Below are 17,593 nucleotides of genomic sequence, written 5' to 3' on the forward strand. Positions count from 1 at the left end.
ACTAGGCAACAATCAGAGTAGACCAAAAGTACGAGTGAGGGAGATCGAGCCGAATGAAAGCGGTTTGAATGGGGCAAGGAGGAGTGAGTGGAAAGGGAAACTGGCAAGCAAGATAAAAGGTGCACACAGAGACAAAAGGTGTAGGAGAAGGAAGACAGAAGAACAAAGGGCAAAAGGTGCAATAGAGAAAAGTAAAAGAGTAAAGGGGCAAAAAGGAAAGCACAAAAAGAGTGAAAACAGAGGAGAAAATGGCAGGAGGCTGGAGGGACCTCAATCTAAAACAGTAGAGCAGAAGCACGGTCTGAGAGGGTTGTTTCAGGTCGGAGAAGTGAAGCAACAAGTAAGGTGGTCAAACAGTGACTTTTTAATAGCTGGTCCATACTGCAGCTACCATTAAGAAGGATCGGGGGTGGGGGGGATTGTGGGGGTGGTGGCAGGGCTGGGTGGGACAGGAGTGGACAGCGAGTGAGTGTGCAGTGCTTACAGTAAAAAGGCAGCAAAGGAGGAGAGCAAAAAAAGCAAAAAAGGAGACAAAGAAGCAAAAAAAATAAAAATTAGAAAAAAACAAAGGGCAAAATACAGAAAAAAAAAGGCCGCAGGAGTCATGTAGTGGTGTTACTACAAACTATTCAGTCTCTATCGGTGAGCTGTATTCGCTACTGAGAGAGAAATTGTTACGGACATTAAGATGGCCACTTCATCATGGAAGACCAACAACCATGAAAAAGGATTCAGCATAGGAGGCAATTGACCATGGAAGACCATTGGCCGTGGAAAACAATTGAAAAAGGAAGACCAGACACCATGAAAAATAATTGATTGGTATAGGTCACTAATCACAAAAAAGTCCATTGACCACTAAAGTCCATTAATAGTGGAGGACAATGGAAACCCAGAGGCTATAGAGCATCATACCTCATGAAACACCAATAACTTTGATGGAAGTCCCTCGAAACGCAGTAGAAGAATATGAGTGGAGGAGAGCTCACACCATATGAAAAAAGCTAGCGATCATTGAGACCACGGACCATGAAAGACCATCGACGACATTCATCATGCTTGGTTATCTACCATGTAAGCATTTCATCAAGGAAGGACAATAAGCATGAAAACCCAATAATCATGGAAGACCATAAAAGGCTATGGAAAAGCATAAGAGCAACAATTACGGAAAACCATCAAACAAGGAATGTCATTTACTTCTTAAGACCACTGACTGCTGAAGCCCATTAACTGTTGAAGACCATTAACCATGGAAGATCATAGACCATAGAGTACCATCAACTATGTAAGGCTATGGCCATTGTCAATGGAAGGCCATGGAAGACCATTGAAGGACCTCAAATATAATGAAAGCCCATTAATCATGGAAGACTACTGAACATGGAAGACATAAAAAACTGTATACCATCCATTATGAAAAAAACAGATGACATGTTGTACATGAAAAACCACTTAACATGCAAGGTCACTGTGTCCAAGGCCCACCATGTCAAAAATCCAATGACGAAAAAGACAACCCACCTGAATGAACCAAAGGCAACTTTGTCTCCATCCACCATAATAAACTTATGGGATAAGGTTCCCTGAATCCTCCCGGATGGCATGTGGAAACCGACCCCAGACACATAGCGCACACGGAGGTTCTAAGAGAGAGAAGACAGAGTAAGGGAAGGAATTTAACAGAAGCTGGTTCAGTCCCTTTTATTCCTTGAAGCCACCAAGGGTTTTTAGAAACTAGATGGGAGAGTCTCAAACAGTCACACAGAACCAAGTCTCGAGGACAGTCACAGAGCTCCAGGTCACTAAGAATAAGCCAGTTTGGTCCAGATCACAAGAGACGTTCTTGCCATGGAAGGGTACACAATTTAAGGGTGTGACCAGAGCTCCAGGTCACAAGGCCAGGCATATCCAGACTTGAAATTAAAGAGGGGGCAGAGATCTGCTGAGCACTAATGTCTGTGATTGATCCAGTTCTATTATTAAAAGCAGGGCGAGCACAGAGCTTCAGACAACTTATACTGGCCAGGTCTGTCCTGCTATTAAAGGTAGCAGAGCACAGACATCTGCGTCACTAGGGCAGTCTGATCCAGGTTTGATATTTAAAGTAGGCAAAGCTCAGCTCTCAATAACTAAGCAACAGGATGGTAGAGTCCTGTATTGAAGGTAAACAGTCATTGTAGTGCAGTTCACTGGACACTGCAATTTTTCTAGATGTTTTCCCCTGGCATCCGAGACACCTGAGGACCTGTTCATACAGGTTATTAGGTAACAATCCCTGCAAATAGTTTTCATGGAAACATGAGGGAAAGGGTGGGGATCTAAGCATTGGTTAGATGCCCAATAATTGTATGCTGGCCACGTGTTCAATTGAAAAAAAATAAGCTGACCTACTACTTTTGGGGAACCTGTGAAGTCTTTCACCCATTCATCCAACGATTTATCCACTTTTCCACCCATGCCCATTTGCCTGCGATCTATCCATTCATAATATGCACCCATCCGTAACCCACTCATCCATCTTGTTCTGTGCCATCCTCACCCTCAGTTTGTAGCGATCGAGCTCCAGAATTTGGCACATCTCAACGAGGAGCTTCACCCCTTCCTGGTCGAGGATCATGTAGACAGGAACCCGCCGCCGGTAGGCGGCATCCAACACGTCCCGGAACACATCACGATCTGTGAAGAGGTCCATGACCACAGCCACCACCTGTGAGAGGGGAAGAGACAGGTGTATACATGAAATGCACAGCAGAGCCCGCCTTCAGGTTACAGATGGAAAATGATAAGACATCAGAGGTATTACTCAGGTCACACAAATCTTAAAAGCTTCGACAGCAGAGGTGTCCAACAGGTTACACAGATCCTACAGTGTCAGCCAGCAAATCTTTCCTCAAGGTTACACCGAACTTACAGGCCGAGTTCTCAGGCAGAGAGCTATTCCTCAGACTACAGGCTCTGAGAGCAGTGCCATCCCTCAGGTTACACAGATTTCACTGTCCGAGGCAACATCATTGTGCCCTTGGTTCTCTGAAGATATTGTTGGCTCTGTTGACTAAGGTGCCCCCTAGGAGGCATAGATCTCACAGGCTCGGACTTCCGAGAGCAGAGCCAACTCTGGGGCTCCAGCACCTAACAGACGTTCTGACAGATCAACACTTGGAAACTAGGGCTCCAGAATACCTTGTGCCCCCTTGAAATATATCCTGGTGAATGATGGGCAATATTTGGAGACCACCGAGAGCTCTGTTTCACTCACCACCTGGATCTTATTGGAGTGAATAAGAAAAGCATTATAAAAGTCAAAATGCAAAGCAGAAGCCTCTAGCGACATGACACGAGCCATACTGTAAGACCTTCCCCTGGAAGGCTTGAACCAGAGGTTGCAAAAACACTACTTCATGGCCCCTTAGTGTAGGTGTGGCATGAGCAGTGTCGGGGAGCAGCTGCTTGACGTCCACGTCCAGTCGCTCCATTAACGTCACAACTAGAGGTTATTTATTTTTATTTTATTAATTTAATGCAGTTTTCTATAGCGCAAACTTTACCCAAAGGTGTCAGAATGCTTTACAAAAGAAACAGTTAAGTTACAAAAGGTACACAAGATAGACCAAAACACGCTAACTAGTTACATATAGGTCGCATATATACAGTTACAAAAAGCTAAGAGGTTGCATATATACATTGTAAAAATAAAAGGTGCCAGCTTTAGGTTAAAACAGGAATACAATACATATTTACAAGGTTGACCTCTTGCGAGTGCCAGATGGCCGTAGGGGGTCAAGAAATTGGTTGAATTATTCCAGGAACTGCTGTTGGACGAGAAGAGTTTTAAGATCGGTTTTGATGGTTACAATTTCCATTTGAAGATGTAAAATAATGTTTTCAATGAGTTACATAATTTACTGAAATGTCTCCCGAGCACTTCATTTTGGCATCTCTAGTGAGTAAGGACGAGATGTTCGATGTTTGGCCCTCGCAGTTCACACAGACGTTTCAGAGGGCAACACTTTCCTGTTCCGGGTTGCACGCGGCGCCTCTGTGCCTGTACGTTGGTGTACCGGCACGCGGGCAGGCCCCTTTCCTTGTTCCTAGTAAATACTGCCTCGTTGCAATTGAAAGGTCCGACCAGTTTCCTGCTGGGCCCCGAGCCAGGATAAACCGCGGGCGCCCCAGGTCCAGTGCCCCTCCCCCCACCTTCCGGGGCGAAGGCGGGAAAGGCAGGCGAGACCCAGGCAGCCTGCAACGCTGTGTTACTACAAACAGGACATTTACTGCTCCTAGCTTTACACATCCTTCACGACACCTCCAGATCCTGTAGCAGTACTGTGCCCTGCAGCGCAGCGCCCCCCCCCCCGTTTAGAGCAGAGAGGGCGAGCCATAGCCGAGCCAAGGGTCAGACTGGCTCTTAGAGCCCGTGCGCGGGCCGAGCCATTAACTCGTTCCGTGCTCATGACGGAACCACGCCGTCATGAGCCACGGTTGCCGTGTGCTCATGACGGAGTGGTTCCGTCATGCTGCGGCCGTTGGCGGCTACGCCGCCCACGCGGCGCTAATTCCCCGCCTGTGCGGGAGATTAGCGCCGTGGGCGGAGTCATGACGGAACCACTCCGTCATGAGCACAGCCCAACCGTGGCTCATGACGGAGTGGCTCCGTCATGAGCACCGCACCACCGCGCTGCCCCCCCGCACCCCCCAGCGCGAAGGGGTTAAAGCGTTTGGCATGTAAATTGTACAACAAACATCAAGTAAAACGTCACAGTCTCTTCAAAAGTGAAAAAAGTGTACTTATGTAACACACGAAAGCCGCTCGCCTTAGTACGTCGGATGATATCACTGCATTGAGAAGCATATATTCAAAATGAGAATTTTTTAAAGATGACCTTAGAAACATTCATGCTTCGCTCTGCCCTGACGAAAATGCCGTTACTGTATTTATATCTATGTATGTCAGAGGTGGGCCAACCAATAAATTAAATGGAGCCGAGCCAAGAGTCGGCTCTGACTTTAAGAACCTGTGCAGGAGCGGAGCCCTGAAAATATTTGACATGTAAATCATGCAACAAACATCGCTGGAATATGATAAGGTGTCTTCAAAATACAAAAGTGTACTTCTTTAAAATGTAGAAACATTTTACCTTAATACGTCAGATTATACCTCTACATTGAGAATCATTTATTAAAAGTGAGAATTTTTAAACATGAACTGAGAAACATTCCTGCCCCATCCTAACGACAATGCTATGAGTGAACGGAGAGGCAAGTCAGTTGTCATGTATACCTTATATGTGGCCGAAATTCTTATTGTAGAAGGGCACTATTACATAGCTCAAACATTGCCAGAGGACATAGGAGCACTTCACGACAGAAACAGATTAGCTTACACTTCTTTTCCGGCAACAGGTTATTTGCCTGGATTCACAGTATGGTGAATGGAGGCTAGGATTCGGTCATGGTTTCCCATATTGCATGGACGGTAGCTGTGGCCACAAGGTCGCATGGCCTCCTGTAAAAGCTTGACTCGTTTTTGACTGGAGATTCGAAGATCACTTCAAATTGAGCCAAAGCAAAGGATCTGGGTCGTACCAGACTTTAAAATTTAATGGCTCATTCACCTCCAATTAATTTATATATATGGTATTTCTACAGTGCAAAGCAAGCCAAAAGGCGGCAGAGAGTTGTACATGGTTAAAGACAAGCAAAAAGTAGAAGGCGAAGTAGCTGGATTATAGATGGCTAATGCATTAGGATGTGGTGTTCTGTAAATAGGGGAGTCTTCAACTCTTTCCTAAATTGGAGCAGCGTTGGGGAGGATCCCGGCTGTGGGTGTGCCGAGATCCACCAGAGATGGTTGGTTTGTCTGCAGTATAAGCAGGGCTGCTGGTCATGACATGTTGTAAATGATACAGCTGGTTTTGAAGATGGTGCGGGCGGGTAAGGGGAGCCAATGGAGTTACATCAGGATGGGGGTGATGTGATCATATATTTCTTCAGGCTCTGGATGAGACATGCTGTAGCGTATAGTATGCCGCTACAGGGTGCTACTGTGGAGTCTTGGAGGCCATGAAGTAGGGATTACAACCATTCAGATGCAAGAGTATAAGGGCTTGAACAGCAGTTCTGAAGTCTCATTCTGGAAGAAATTTTTTTTTTTATTTTTTTTTTATTTAAAGCTAGCTGATACAGTGCAGTTTTTGTGATTAATATGTTGCTTGAGGTTGGTGTCCAGGGTGTATGCAACTGACTTGGCATTTAGTGAATGTTGGAGATCAAAGCTGTAAAGGTTCATGTTATTAAGCCAGCTTTGCAGTGTATCCGGTTATTGTTCTTGGCAAATAACAGGAATTTAGTTTTTGTTCGGTTGAGCTTCAGATAGGCACTGGACTTCCAGGTCTGGATGCTGTGCCAGCAGTCTTTGAGGCACTGGATGTCTGAAGCAGAGGAGAGACTTTCATGTGGAGTTGTATATCCTCGGTATGATGGTGAATATTCATACTGTTCTCGATAGAGCACCAAGCGGCTCTGTGTATAGTGTGAAGGAGACAGTATGGAGCCCTGGGGGATTCCACAGGTGACAGGGATCTTTTATGACCTAACGTGCCTATGTGAACAAACAGGTGTCTGTTGGAAAGGTAGGAGGAGAACCAGTGACAGACATTGCGGGTGAATCCCATTTGAGACTCAAGGTACTTATCAGGGTGTGATGGTCGACTCTGTCGAAGGCAGCTGAGAGCTTCAGGAATATCAGGAGGCAGGGGTCACCTTCATCTGTAGTCAAGAGGGAATCGCTTGTGATGTGTAAGGTTGCGGTATCTGTGTTGCAGCGAAGTACAAAGCCTGGCTGTCAGTTGTGCAAGAAATCATTAGCGTTTATGTGGTCTTAAAGTTGAACACAGACTGATTTTTAAACAATCTGCCTGATGAATGGTAGGTAAGTGATGGGCCAGTAGTTGACAGGTCATCATGCCTGGTGTGGGTTTCTCAAGGAGTGAGAAGATCTGGCCTGTCTTGAGTGCTTCTGGGAAGATTCCATGACTGAAATGGACAATGAGAAGTAGACTTAAGAGAACACCTCTGTAGAGAGCTTTAAGGAAAGACAATGGCAAACCATAATCTTTGTGAGAAGTGGCTTTGAGGTAGTGGAGTATGTCAGCAAGATCTAGGAGGGATAAGGTTTCGAAGGCTGACCATTGGAGAATTCTGTGGGAAGAGGTGGGTGTAAAAATTGAATCAGGCTTGGTGTTGTCGATGTGCCGTTGATCTTCTGTATTTTGCCCATGGAAGAAGAGGTTGATGGTATAGCATTCTTCTGAGGACTGAGGAATAGGTTGGTCCATCAGGGAGTGGATGCAGTACTGGATTTTCTCGAATAGCGTTTTGCTCATGTTGGAGGCTTCACTTATGGTGTTGCTATAGTACTTTGGTGTTCCTGATGTGATGAGCTGTCTTTGTATTGAGTGAAGGGAGTTCAGTATCAAGATGTTCTCGGGAGTTCTGTTTTTCTTCCATTCTCTTTTGTGTCTGCAGATCGATTGTTTATGTCAGGAGGGTCTTTATTGTACCCGGATGCTGAAGGCTTTGGCTTGCACCTGATTGGTGTAATTGGGAAATGGATTTTCACATAGCTTTCCCCAAACATTTTGAAGTTATTTAGAAGGGTGTTGCCATTGGACATGGAGTCAATAGGGTGAGAGATGTGTTGAAGAATTAGGTCGTCTAAAGAGAAGTCTTTGAAGGATCTGAAGGTTAACCTTCTGTGCTGACCTTGGTTTGTTGGTAGGATGCCAAGCCTGGAGAATGGAAGACAAAGTGGTATTTCCAGTCCAGGTCTATGGATGTTTTGCATTGGATTGTTTGGTGATGTTGAAAAGACAAGGTCGAGGATGTGGCCTTTGGAGTACATTGGTTGTGTGACATGCTGTACCAGTGTGAGAGTATTGAGGAGGTTGAAGAGGAGGTCTCTTGTTTTTTTTTTTTAACTTGTGTTGTCTAGGAGGTTGAAGTCAATTAAAGATTGGGGTGAGGGCAGGTTGGATGGAAGAGGTGGTAAGGAGATCTGAGAATTAATCAACAAAGTCCTTGTTCTGCTCAGAACGCTCGTACAGAACATAATAATGTTGTAGAGACTGGGAAATGGCATGCCACCCACTCTGTGGCATTTAATATTACTCGCTTGCCTAAGGTGCAGGACCAGGAGGATTTAGGGATGAGAGGCATCCTCCTTTATGAGTGCGATCCACACAATGGATGCTATTGACTGTGGGAAGAAGGATGTGTGAAGATGTGGGTGTAAACCATGTTTCTATGATGAAAAGGGTGTCAAGATTGTGAGGTAATTACCAAAGATCTAAGCTTTGCCATTGAGCACAGCTCCAAGAGCCATTAATCGTCGCCCAGGAGCCGTTGATCAAAGATCAAGGGCCATCAATCATCATTCCTAAAGCATCCATTCTCAACGTCATACACAAAAACACCATGGATCAACGCTGTAGGAATTCGTGATCGTTGCATCAAGAAGAATCCCAAGAGCCATTTTTCATCACCTAATAATCATCACTCACACCCCAAGAACATTAACTAGTGCCTCAAAACCCAAGAACTACTGATAAGCATCCCAACAGCATTTGATCATAATCTGTCCACCAAGGAGCTATCCTATATTGCCTCAAAAGCAATAAATCATCCTGTCAAGGCCCAGTAGCTATCTTTCAGCCCTCAAGAGGCATCGATTATCTCTACAAGTGCAATCAGTCATTGGTCCAAAACCTTTTCATCAATCTCCCATGGTCCATTGATCATCAACTCATGAACCACCAATTATACCTTCAAAATCATAGAGTAATCAATAACTATCCCAATAGCTATTGATCTTTGTCTAGGAGTCAATCACCACCACAGACCCATCACTTAACACTCCAAGACCAGGAGACCTAAGAGCCATCCATGGCATCCCAAAAACCCTCAAGCTTACCGCAGACATGCTGCGGAAAGCATCCTCGAAAAATGCAACTTATTACTCAAATGGCCAATCATCTTCCTAAGGCCAAACAAACGTTACCCAAAAGCAGAGGGCAACTGGCATTACTCCATAGCCATTTTACATTACCCCAAGACATACCAGTCATCCGTTCAAGAGTCAAGATACATCTATCCTCGCTCTCAATAACCAACTCCAGAGTTATCCAGCACTGCTTCAAGACCATTGTTCGCCATCCAAAGAATCACTGATCAACACTCCAAAATGCATCAATCATCCTCCAAGAACATCAGTCATTTTCAGAAGTGCTATTGATCACTATATCAAAAGTGATCATTTATGAATTCATGATCAAATCAATATTGCCTTTAGAGTCATTGATCATTGTTCCGTGACTGACTGATCATTGTAAACTAGCTATCAACCATCACCCTAAAAGCCATGGATGAGCACCACAGAAGCCATCATTCGTATGCTACTAGCCATTAATAAGTGTGCAAAGAGCTACTGATCATCAATACAAAAACCATTGAAGAGTTTATCAAGAGCCATCAAGCATCAACACAAGACACATCGCCCGACACATCGCCCATAAAATATTAATCAGCACCACAGTACCCATTGATACCTACTACTCATCAATCCTTAACCCTAGGAGCAAAGTCCTACCAGTCATTGCCCAAACAGAGAAGGATCATTTCTACACTATCCATCAATCATTACCCCAAGAATCCTTTATAGTGCACTCAGGGCCAAGGGAGTAGCCAGACAATTAAAATACCCCCCACTTTGATCCATCCCTCGAACACAGTCTGGTGAGCAAAGCAAGTAAACTCTACCCACTCTAGGTGAGATCCCTTAATCCAGCCTTCTGTCCTCCTATTTCTCCATCCTTTAAGCCTGTCATGCATCCATCCATCTATCTTTTCACGTTTCAACTCCTACATCCATCCTTTCACAATTCCATTTGTCTACCCTCTCATCATTACAGTTTTGTATCCATCGTTCTACTCACACCTTCCACCATTACGCCATACTTTTACCAATTCATCCACCAATACACCCTCATTTTATCAATCTACCAATTCATCATTTCACCCTACCATCCAGCCATCCCCCCATTCGTCCAGCCTTTCATGATTACAGACACGTTTGTTCACCCACCCATGTAAATCTTGTTTTCCCCTTCCATCTATCAGTCCTTTTATCCGTGCATGCATCCTTTCATCCACAATTCCTTCCTTATTTTTATAGGTCCTCCCTTTTGCTCTTCCTTCCAAACCTCTGCCACTCCCATTCATTCCCTCTCTTTTTCTCTTAATTTCTTTGCTGTTGTTAACTCCTGATCACTATGTTTGTTTTACCTTACTTTTGATTTTTTAATAGCTTTTGTCTGCAGAGCTGCAGCCAGGACAGGGTTATAAAGAACTAGAATTGTCAACACCATCCTGCTTAAGCTGTGAAAGCGCCCCGATGCCACTGCTCAGGACCCATCATTCATCACCCATGAGGGATTAATTGAGTATGAATCCAAGATCTACAGGTAGACACAAGAGCCAAAAGATACATGTTAAAAATGTTGCTCCACGTGAGTTTGGCGTAAACGTTCCCACTTGACAGTGTACAGAACAAGCCAAAGCAATACAATTACAATTTACAGTCATTGGAGCCTTAAATTGCTTCCGAAAGATTTTCTTCATGGTCAGACATTGAATCCACCACCACTCCCTATTTCTACCATTCTTCTCTTTGACACAAGACTGAACAATAGTAATGCTTTCTGTGTAGATAAGGTCTCAGTTGTTTGCGTAGAGAGGCAGGCTAACTCTTTCATTTATCCTGAATGCGCCTTTGCTTGTACCCGGTGACTTCCAATGTTTCCGCATGACGGCTGAAGCCATGGCTGATTTCCAGGATATCCACATTTTATGGATATAAACAGGGCTTTAAGTGGGCTGGGTCTCAACGGTGCTCAGTTTTATTTAAGGGGGCCTCGAAACGGGTCTCTATCGGGTTCTGTTTTGTGCCCTGGCACAGGCGGTCTGTTTTTTTCCGGACTGCAGTGTGTGCAGGGACATGGATGTTCGCGTGCTTACGCTGCTCACTAGTGGAGGAGTCATGGCATGACGTCATGCCAGGTGAGCATTGTAGGGGGAAGGGAAATCCTTTAAAGAGAGTCATATTCTCTCTGGATTTCCCTTCTCTTTTTGAAACTCAGGAGCAGCAACAGTGTCCTGGTGTCACCAGGGCTTTAAGTGGAAGCTTTTTCAATGTTATATACAAGCCATATATGCTGCTTATTTATCTTATGCAACTAACAACCATTGACAAAGCCAATAGTCCTGACTTGTAGGTATGATGTTACTTGTATCATGTATCTGAATGCAATGACAGAAACAGCAAAATACAAGTGGGACAGCAAACAATGCTAAGCACAGATTTTTACAATATGTGTTTGTCAGTCACGCCCTTAATTACCTAGGCCACGCCCCTTTGAGAGCCCCTCCCCCCCAAGTTTTTTCATCCCACTTAAAGCCCTGGATATAAATACAATGGCTCTTAATGGTAATCATTTACACAGGGAGTTTTTATCCTGAAAGGTTGGCATGTATCCAGCTCATGTGGAAGGAGTTTGAGCACCGCTGATTGAAAGTCACATTCTGTTCCTAAGTTAAACTAATTTCCCCCACTTTCTGAACGTTTTCATTTCTTTACTCGACTGTGTGACCCAGTATCTTTTACTAATAATTCCATCTCTCTCACTTCAACTATATGTACCGTGAATGAATTGCCTTTTAGGTGCCACACTTTTAATGCATGCTATTGTCCACTTATTTAAATCTCACCATGTTCTCTCTCCACCCAAAAATCTCTCCACCAAAAAGCCATATCTTGATTAAGAAGATTTGTGCGATTATCGTCTCACTAGTGTCGGTCTTTACCAGGTAATCAATATGAAAAATATTATTGCACACCTGTCTGAGCAATCTCGGCCTCAACCCTACAGGTTAGGGTTTGTCATTAGTAGAGACCACGACGCTGCAGTCATTCTGGTGGTGTTCAACGCCACGCAAGTATGGATTGGCGGACTCAGATTCTGGTCTACAAGCATTCTTTGATATCCCAGTAGCTTTCAAGTAAACTATCTGAGAGGGTCCCCTGACGCATCTTCAAATTAGGCATGGTAATTGGTGACCCCATTTAAACTGGTTTCCACGGCAGTCAGTGGGATCCCTTCCCAACCGTGCATGGTCCTTCCGGGCCCCAATCCGGTCACAAATATTGCCCACCATCCATATGAAGCAGCAAAGGGGCAGAATGTTCTAGAGTAAAGTAGCAACATCTTCCTTCTCCAAAATGCTATGGCCCTAGTTATATGCTATGGTTTCATCTATAGTTGGTGTCTTCCGTTTCAGACCCTACGATGATTCCACATCGCTCATTTGCTTTAGAAGGGTTGAGCTGTAAAGAGTGATCTTTCATGCGTTTCTGCCGTTCCTGAATTCCACCTCAGGACTTGGCTTTCTGTCGTTTCCTCTTTGGGTATTTCTGACTCAATAGTATCATTAGGACTTTCTTATGGTTTCACCCAGTCCCCGCATTTCATTTTGCGTTTGGCCTACACCCCGTGTAGGAATCAGTCTGCATACAAGTTTAATTGGTCCATGTAATTTTTTTTTTCTCCAACAAATTTGATTGATTTTGACATTATGGAATGCATACATGTGAAGGCATCATGCAACATTATCATTCATGCAATCTCTAATTATTCGTATTACACTTCATATAATTGTATACATCTTATACATTGGTTATCAATACCATAGTTCAACATTTTCAGTGGTCTTATTGCAGGAAATGCATTCTACCATTGTTTAACTTATAATCGCCCCTCCCTTCCCCCGTACTTGGTGAACACTTGTTGACTGCTCACAGAACACAAACCGGATTTGTTGAGCTGTAGTAATGATTTGTGGAAACCTATTTCTGTGGCTGAGGGTTTATGGGGATTGTTTGGGCGCTTTTACTAGTGGGATATGCGCATATGGCCACAGCCACTGCCAAGTAGCAGTAACTGCATGATTTAGTCCTTAGGCGTGTTATCGTCATGGGTAGGGTCGGCATGGTCCATGTAAGGTTTTAAGGGATCCATACTACTTATTTTTTAGACTTTCATTCCATCATCCAGGCTCTTACAACTGGAGGTTGGTGGTAGTTACCGTGTACGACCCCGATTCTGAGGGTGGGGCTATATTCCTACCACTGCACGGACTCCTGTGTGTACAATGTCAGCATTCTGTCCCCTGCTAAGTTTTCTGCATTTGGGTAAGATGGGCACCAAGAATCGCACCATTGCACTTTTCCCGAGTCCAATGTTCACCGATTGAAACTGCGACAAATTAACTGGGTGGGAAATACCAAGTAAAGTCCTGGAATCTGTGAAATTCAGTGATCGAGCCACCAAAGGGGGCATGTTGCGAGTTAAAACTCGAATCAGGAGGCATGTTCCGGATCGGATAAACACCTTATCTTGCAGTGCCTGTGTTTGTTTACTGCTCTTGGTAAAGACCACAAGCCTCCTCTACAGGGCACTCGTTATCAGGGCCCAAGGCCCCTATTACAATGAGATTGGAGAACATGAAGGTATTTACCAACTTGGTAAACACCAACACCACGGGGTGAGGTATTCACTAAGTCCAGTAAAAACATATTCGGAGTTCAAGCTCAGAAATGGGGAATAACATGCAGTATTCGGTGCCTACGTCACCGAATTATGTATGGACCAATAAGTACTGTGCATTTGCCCCCTCTGTAAATGTAAGCAAGTTTAAGGGGGAAACTGTAGGAATGAAGTGTTTAACGCACCAGATAAATTACTGGATGAGCTGCATTACTTGGAACTCTGACTCCTCTGCAGCTTGCTCAAAAATCGGAATCTCAGGGCCAATTTGTGAAGAGGGATTGAACATTATTTTAATGAGCTGGGTGAGAGCTAAGAAATTTGATCAGATGCCTCATTTTCAGCTAAAGCTTCTGAAACCAGTTCCTCACAACAGTCATGTATATTTAGTAAATAGAGAGAGAAAAAAACTAGTCAATAGCATTAGTCAATAGCCGGCAAATGACCCTGCGAGTGAATAGGCTGGGCGAGGGGGAGGCATTGGAGAGGGGATTACTTTAGCACGGAAGATGAAATGTTACCCTGCACCAGTGGGAAAAAAACTCCTTCGTTTCAAAACGTTTTCTTCTTTCTAAAGGTCAGCATTTTTGTGTGCCGTGATGTCAGCCTGGCCTGCCTCTGTGCCCTGAAACCACAACAGTCATTCTCACTTCACCTTTGTGTATGTATCGCCGATACCACAATCTCACGACACTAAACCAGCGGTTCTTAAACTTTTGACTTCTGTGGACCCCCCCAGGTCCACCCTGTGAATTACCGCCGGAAACCAGGGACCCCCGCCTAAGCAGTTTCTACGATATGAACTAACAATGCACAAAAAACAGTATAGAATTTTTTTTAAATACCCAGTATGAAATATTTTATATAAACAAACGAAAAATTGAACATTGACATTTTAAAGGTAAGCTTGGAGCTTTGCGAAATGTCGTTTTTTTTCTCCAAAAGACGAATGATATGCTAGACTCTAGCAGATCACTTTATGTTTTTTGCTCCCAGGGCATGCTCTCTTTTTGTTGGCGCATTCCAGTGCTGCCACAATTGAAAACACCAGTCCTCCCCATTCTAGATTCGGTTTGCTGTTATTGCACTACTCCCACGAATCAATTTCATTGTTACCTTCTAGTTTCAAATTCCTTCACATTTACAAGCATTTTAAAACTTTGTTTTCAGTCTTGCTTTTTATTTATATTTGATTTACTAATATGCTACAATATTTAATTTTCTAAACAATCGCGGACCCCTGAATAAGAATGGTGGACCCCCAGGGGTCCAAGGATGACAGGTTAAGAGCCACCGCATTAAACCAACAGGCTAGTGTACCCCAACAGCCAAATGCAACGCAAGGTCTGAACGTAATGCCCAAAACCAAAAGGTCCTTCTGATGCCCAAAATCAACAGCTCAATCCAATGCCTGAAAGCAGCGGTCCAAATCTAATGGCGACAACTAACAGCTCAATCTAATGCCCAAAGCCCCAATCCCAAGGTAATGGCTCAGATGAATGTATGACGATACTTAGCATGCCATTACTACGCATGCTTTTAGTGCGATGTTTTTACATCGCAAATGCTATTAGCATGCATATTATTACTGCGCTTACCATTACTTCGCAAAAGCATTACAAATATAATAAAATGTATTTTAAAGCGCAGACCATTACTTCGCATACCACTACTATGCGTACATGGACCATTTTAAATAATTTTCAAATAAAATAACCTAACCCTAAACCCTAACACACTACCCCCAACACGTCACCCTACACAAACACCACTACACTACCCTAAATCACTACCCCCAGCACGACCCCCCCGAATCCCACTCCTGTCCCTACACTCATTCACTACCCAGCACGACCCCCCTACACTTCCCTAAACCCTAAATCACTACCCTACACTACACATGCACCACAAAACTACCCTAAACCCTAATACACTACCCCCAGCATGACCCCCTACACTACACAAACACCACTACACTACCCTGAATCACTACCCCCAGCACAATCCCCTACACTACACAAACATCACAACACTACCCTGAACCCTAAAACACTACCCTGAACCCTAAAACACTACCCCCAGCACGACCTCCTACCCTACATTTAAACCAAAACACTACCCTAAACACTAATACTCTACCCCAGTACGACCCCCCCCGACCCCCACTCCTGTCCCTACACTCCAACACTACCCAGCATGACCCCCCTACACTACCTTAAACCACTAACCTACACTACACATTCACCACAACACTAACCTAAAACACTACCCCCAGCACGACCCCCTACACCACAACACTACACGCAATCCATAAACTGTACTCCCAGCACAACCCCCTACACTACAATAACACACTACAACCCCCTTACCTCACTCTCCTCGCGGGACCTTCTTCACGTCGTCTCCGAGGGGCAGGGCACGTCGTTGTGAGGAAACAGCCTCAGTTTCCTTACAATGACATGGATCATTTAAAAAAAAAAAGTTCTTTAGCGCATAACATTACAACGCATGCTTTGTAACAACTCTTGCGATGTAACACCTTGCGTACTAATGGTACGCGTTATAACTTCGCAGGCATAGTAACGCATGCAAAGTAATGGTATGCGCAGTAGCAGCCGCGCACTAAAGGCTGTTTACCGGCTCAGACCAACAGTCCTGTGTAATGGCCACAATCAATAACACAATCTTATGCACAGAACCCGGAGTCCTGCTGTAATGCCCGAAAATAACAGCACAATCTAATGGCATAAAACAAAATTCCAATGAAATATGTCAAGTCAACAGCCTGATATACTGTCTGGGACCCAGCCGCCAATACAATTACCGAAATCAGTAGCTCAGAATAATGCAAAATCCAACAGCTAGATTTGAAACAAAACGTCCTGAGGTAATACCGGGATCCAACAGCAAAATATAATACCCGAAACTAACAGCGCAATGTAACGTCTGAACCCAACACTGAATGTGGTCCCACCCCTCAGTGTCTGGAACAACAATTGTGGCAGTCAGTGTGCAGAGAGAAATTATTACTAGAACCATAGTATCTCCCAGATATTCCAGTCCCAATACACTAAACCAACAGATCAATGTAAAGCACACACCAACCGCCTAGGGTGCTGCACAAAAGCAACAGCTCAATTTAATACCTGAAACTAACAGCCCGAATGCAAAGCTGGGAACCAACAGCTCAATGTAATGCTGAAAATAACACAGAATCTAACTCAGTGACGCACATAATGGCCAAGACCAACAGCCAAATATAATGTGTGAAATGAACAGCCTAATTTACTGCGTGAAACCAACAGCCAGGGTAAAACCCCAAACCAACAGGCCAAGTCTGGCTGATGAGGCTAGGAAACCGAGCGTGGCCGTGTATTTGAAAGCCAAGAGTGATCATTGAATAGTTGGGTGTCTACATAAAGCCATGGGTCTCTGGGAGGTAGTCTGTTGTTTCGCCTGAGAGCTGCTTCTGTGAAGTATGCATTATGCTTCCCCCTGGGTTTCCAAGCAATCTTGACTTTTCTCCCTGCCCGTGTGACGGGAGATCTGGTCCAGCCTTATTACACTTTTGATTTTTTGATGCGTATTATATGATGTATACAAAGCTTTTCCCATGCCCCGTTTTTAAGAGAGGTTATATTACAGATTACTGGGAAGCAGTCAGTACACTTCAAGCTGGGTGAAGAGGAGTTAATTATTTCTGCAGGGGCAGTTTTGAAACCTGCCATACGAGCCCGTAATTTGATGAGTACTGTATGACGTGCACCGGCCATTTTAATAGTTTTGTCTTACATAGAATGTTTTTTAGCTTATTTATCGTCCTGCAGCTGGATGTTTGATTATTTATTGAGCTTTGTATCTATACTTTTATGGATATATTCTATCAGAATAAAGAATGCAAATGAGTGAACAGCCCAATTCAGTGGATGATATAA

The 17,593-nt window shown here is 44.1% G+C and overlaps 1 protein-coding gene across 1 annotated transcript in view; it reads right to left on the reverse strand.

Annotated features, from left to right (window-relative positions):
* The window catches only part of SACK1F (scaffolding CK1 anchoring protein F), an 84,587-nt gene that overhangs the window by 43,591 nt on the left and 23,403 nt on the right, over positions 1 to 17,593 (reverse strand). Inside the window, exons 2-3 of the mRNA XM_085601252.1 lie at positions 2,543 to 2,710; positions 1,525 to 1,646 (exon numbers count right to left, since the gene is read on the reverse strand). Of these exons, the coding sequence (XP_085457378.1) occupies positions 1,525 to 1,646; positions 2,543 to 2,710 (290 nt within the window). The remainder of the gene's footprint in view (positions 1 to 1,524; positions 1,647 to 2,542; positions 2,711 to 17,593) is intronic.

This window comes from Triturus cristatus, chromosome 4_2, assembly GCF_964204655.1.
Source record: "Triturus cristatus chromosome 4_2, aTriCri1.1, whole genome shotgun sequence".
Taxonomy (NCBI): Eukaryota; Metazoa; Chordata; class Amphibia; order Caudata; family Salamandridae; genus Triturus; species Triturus cristatus.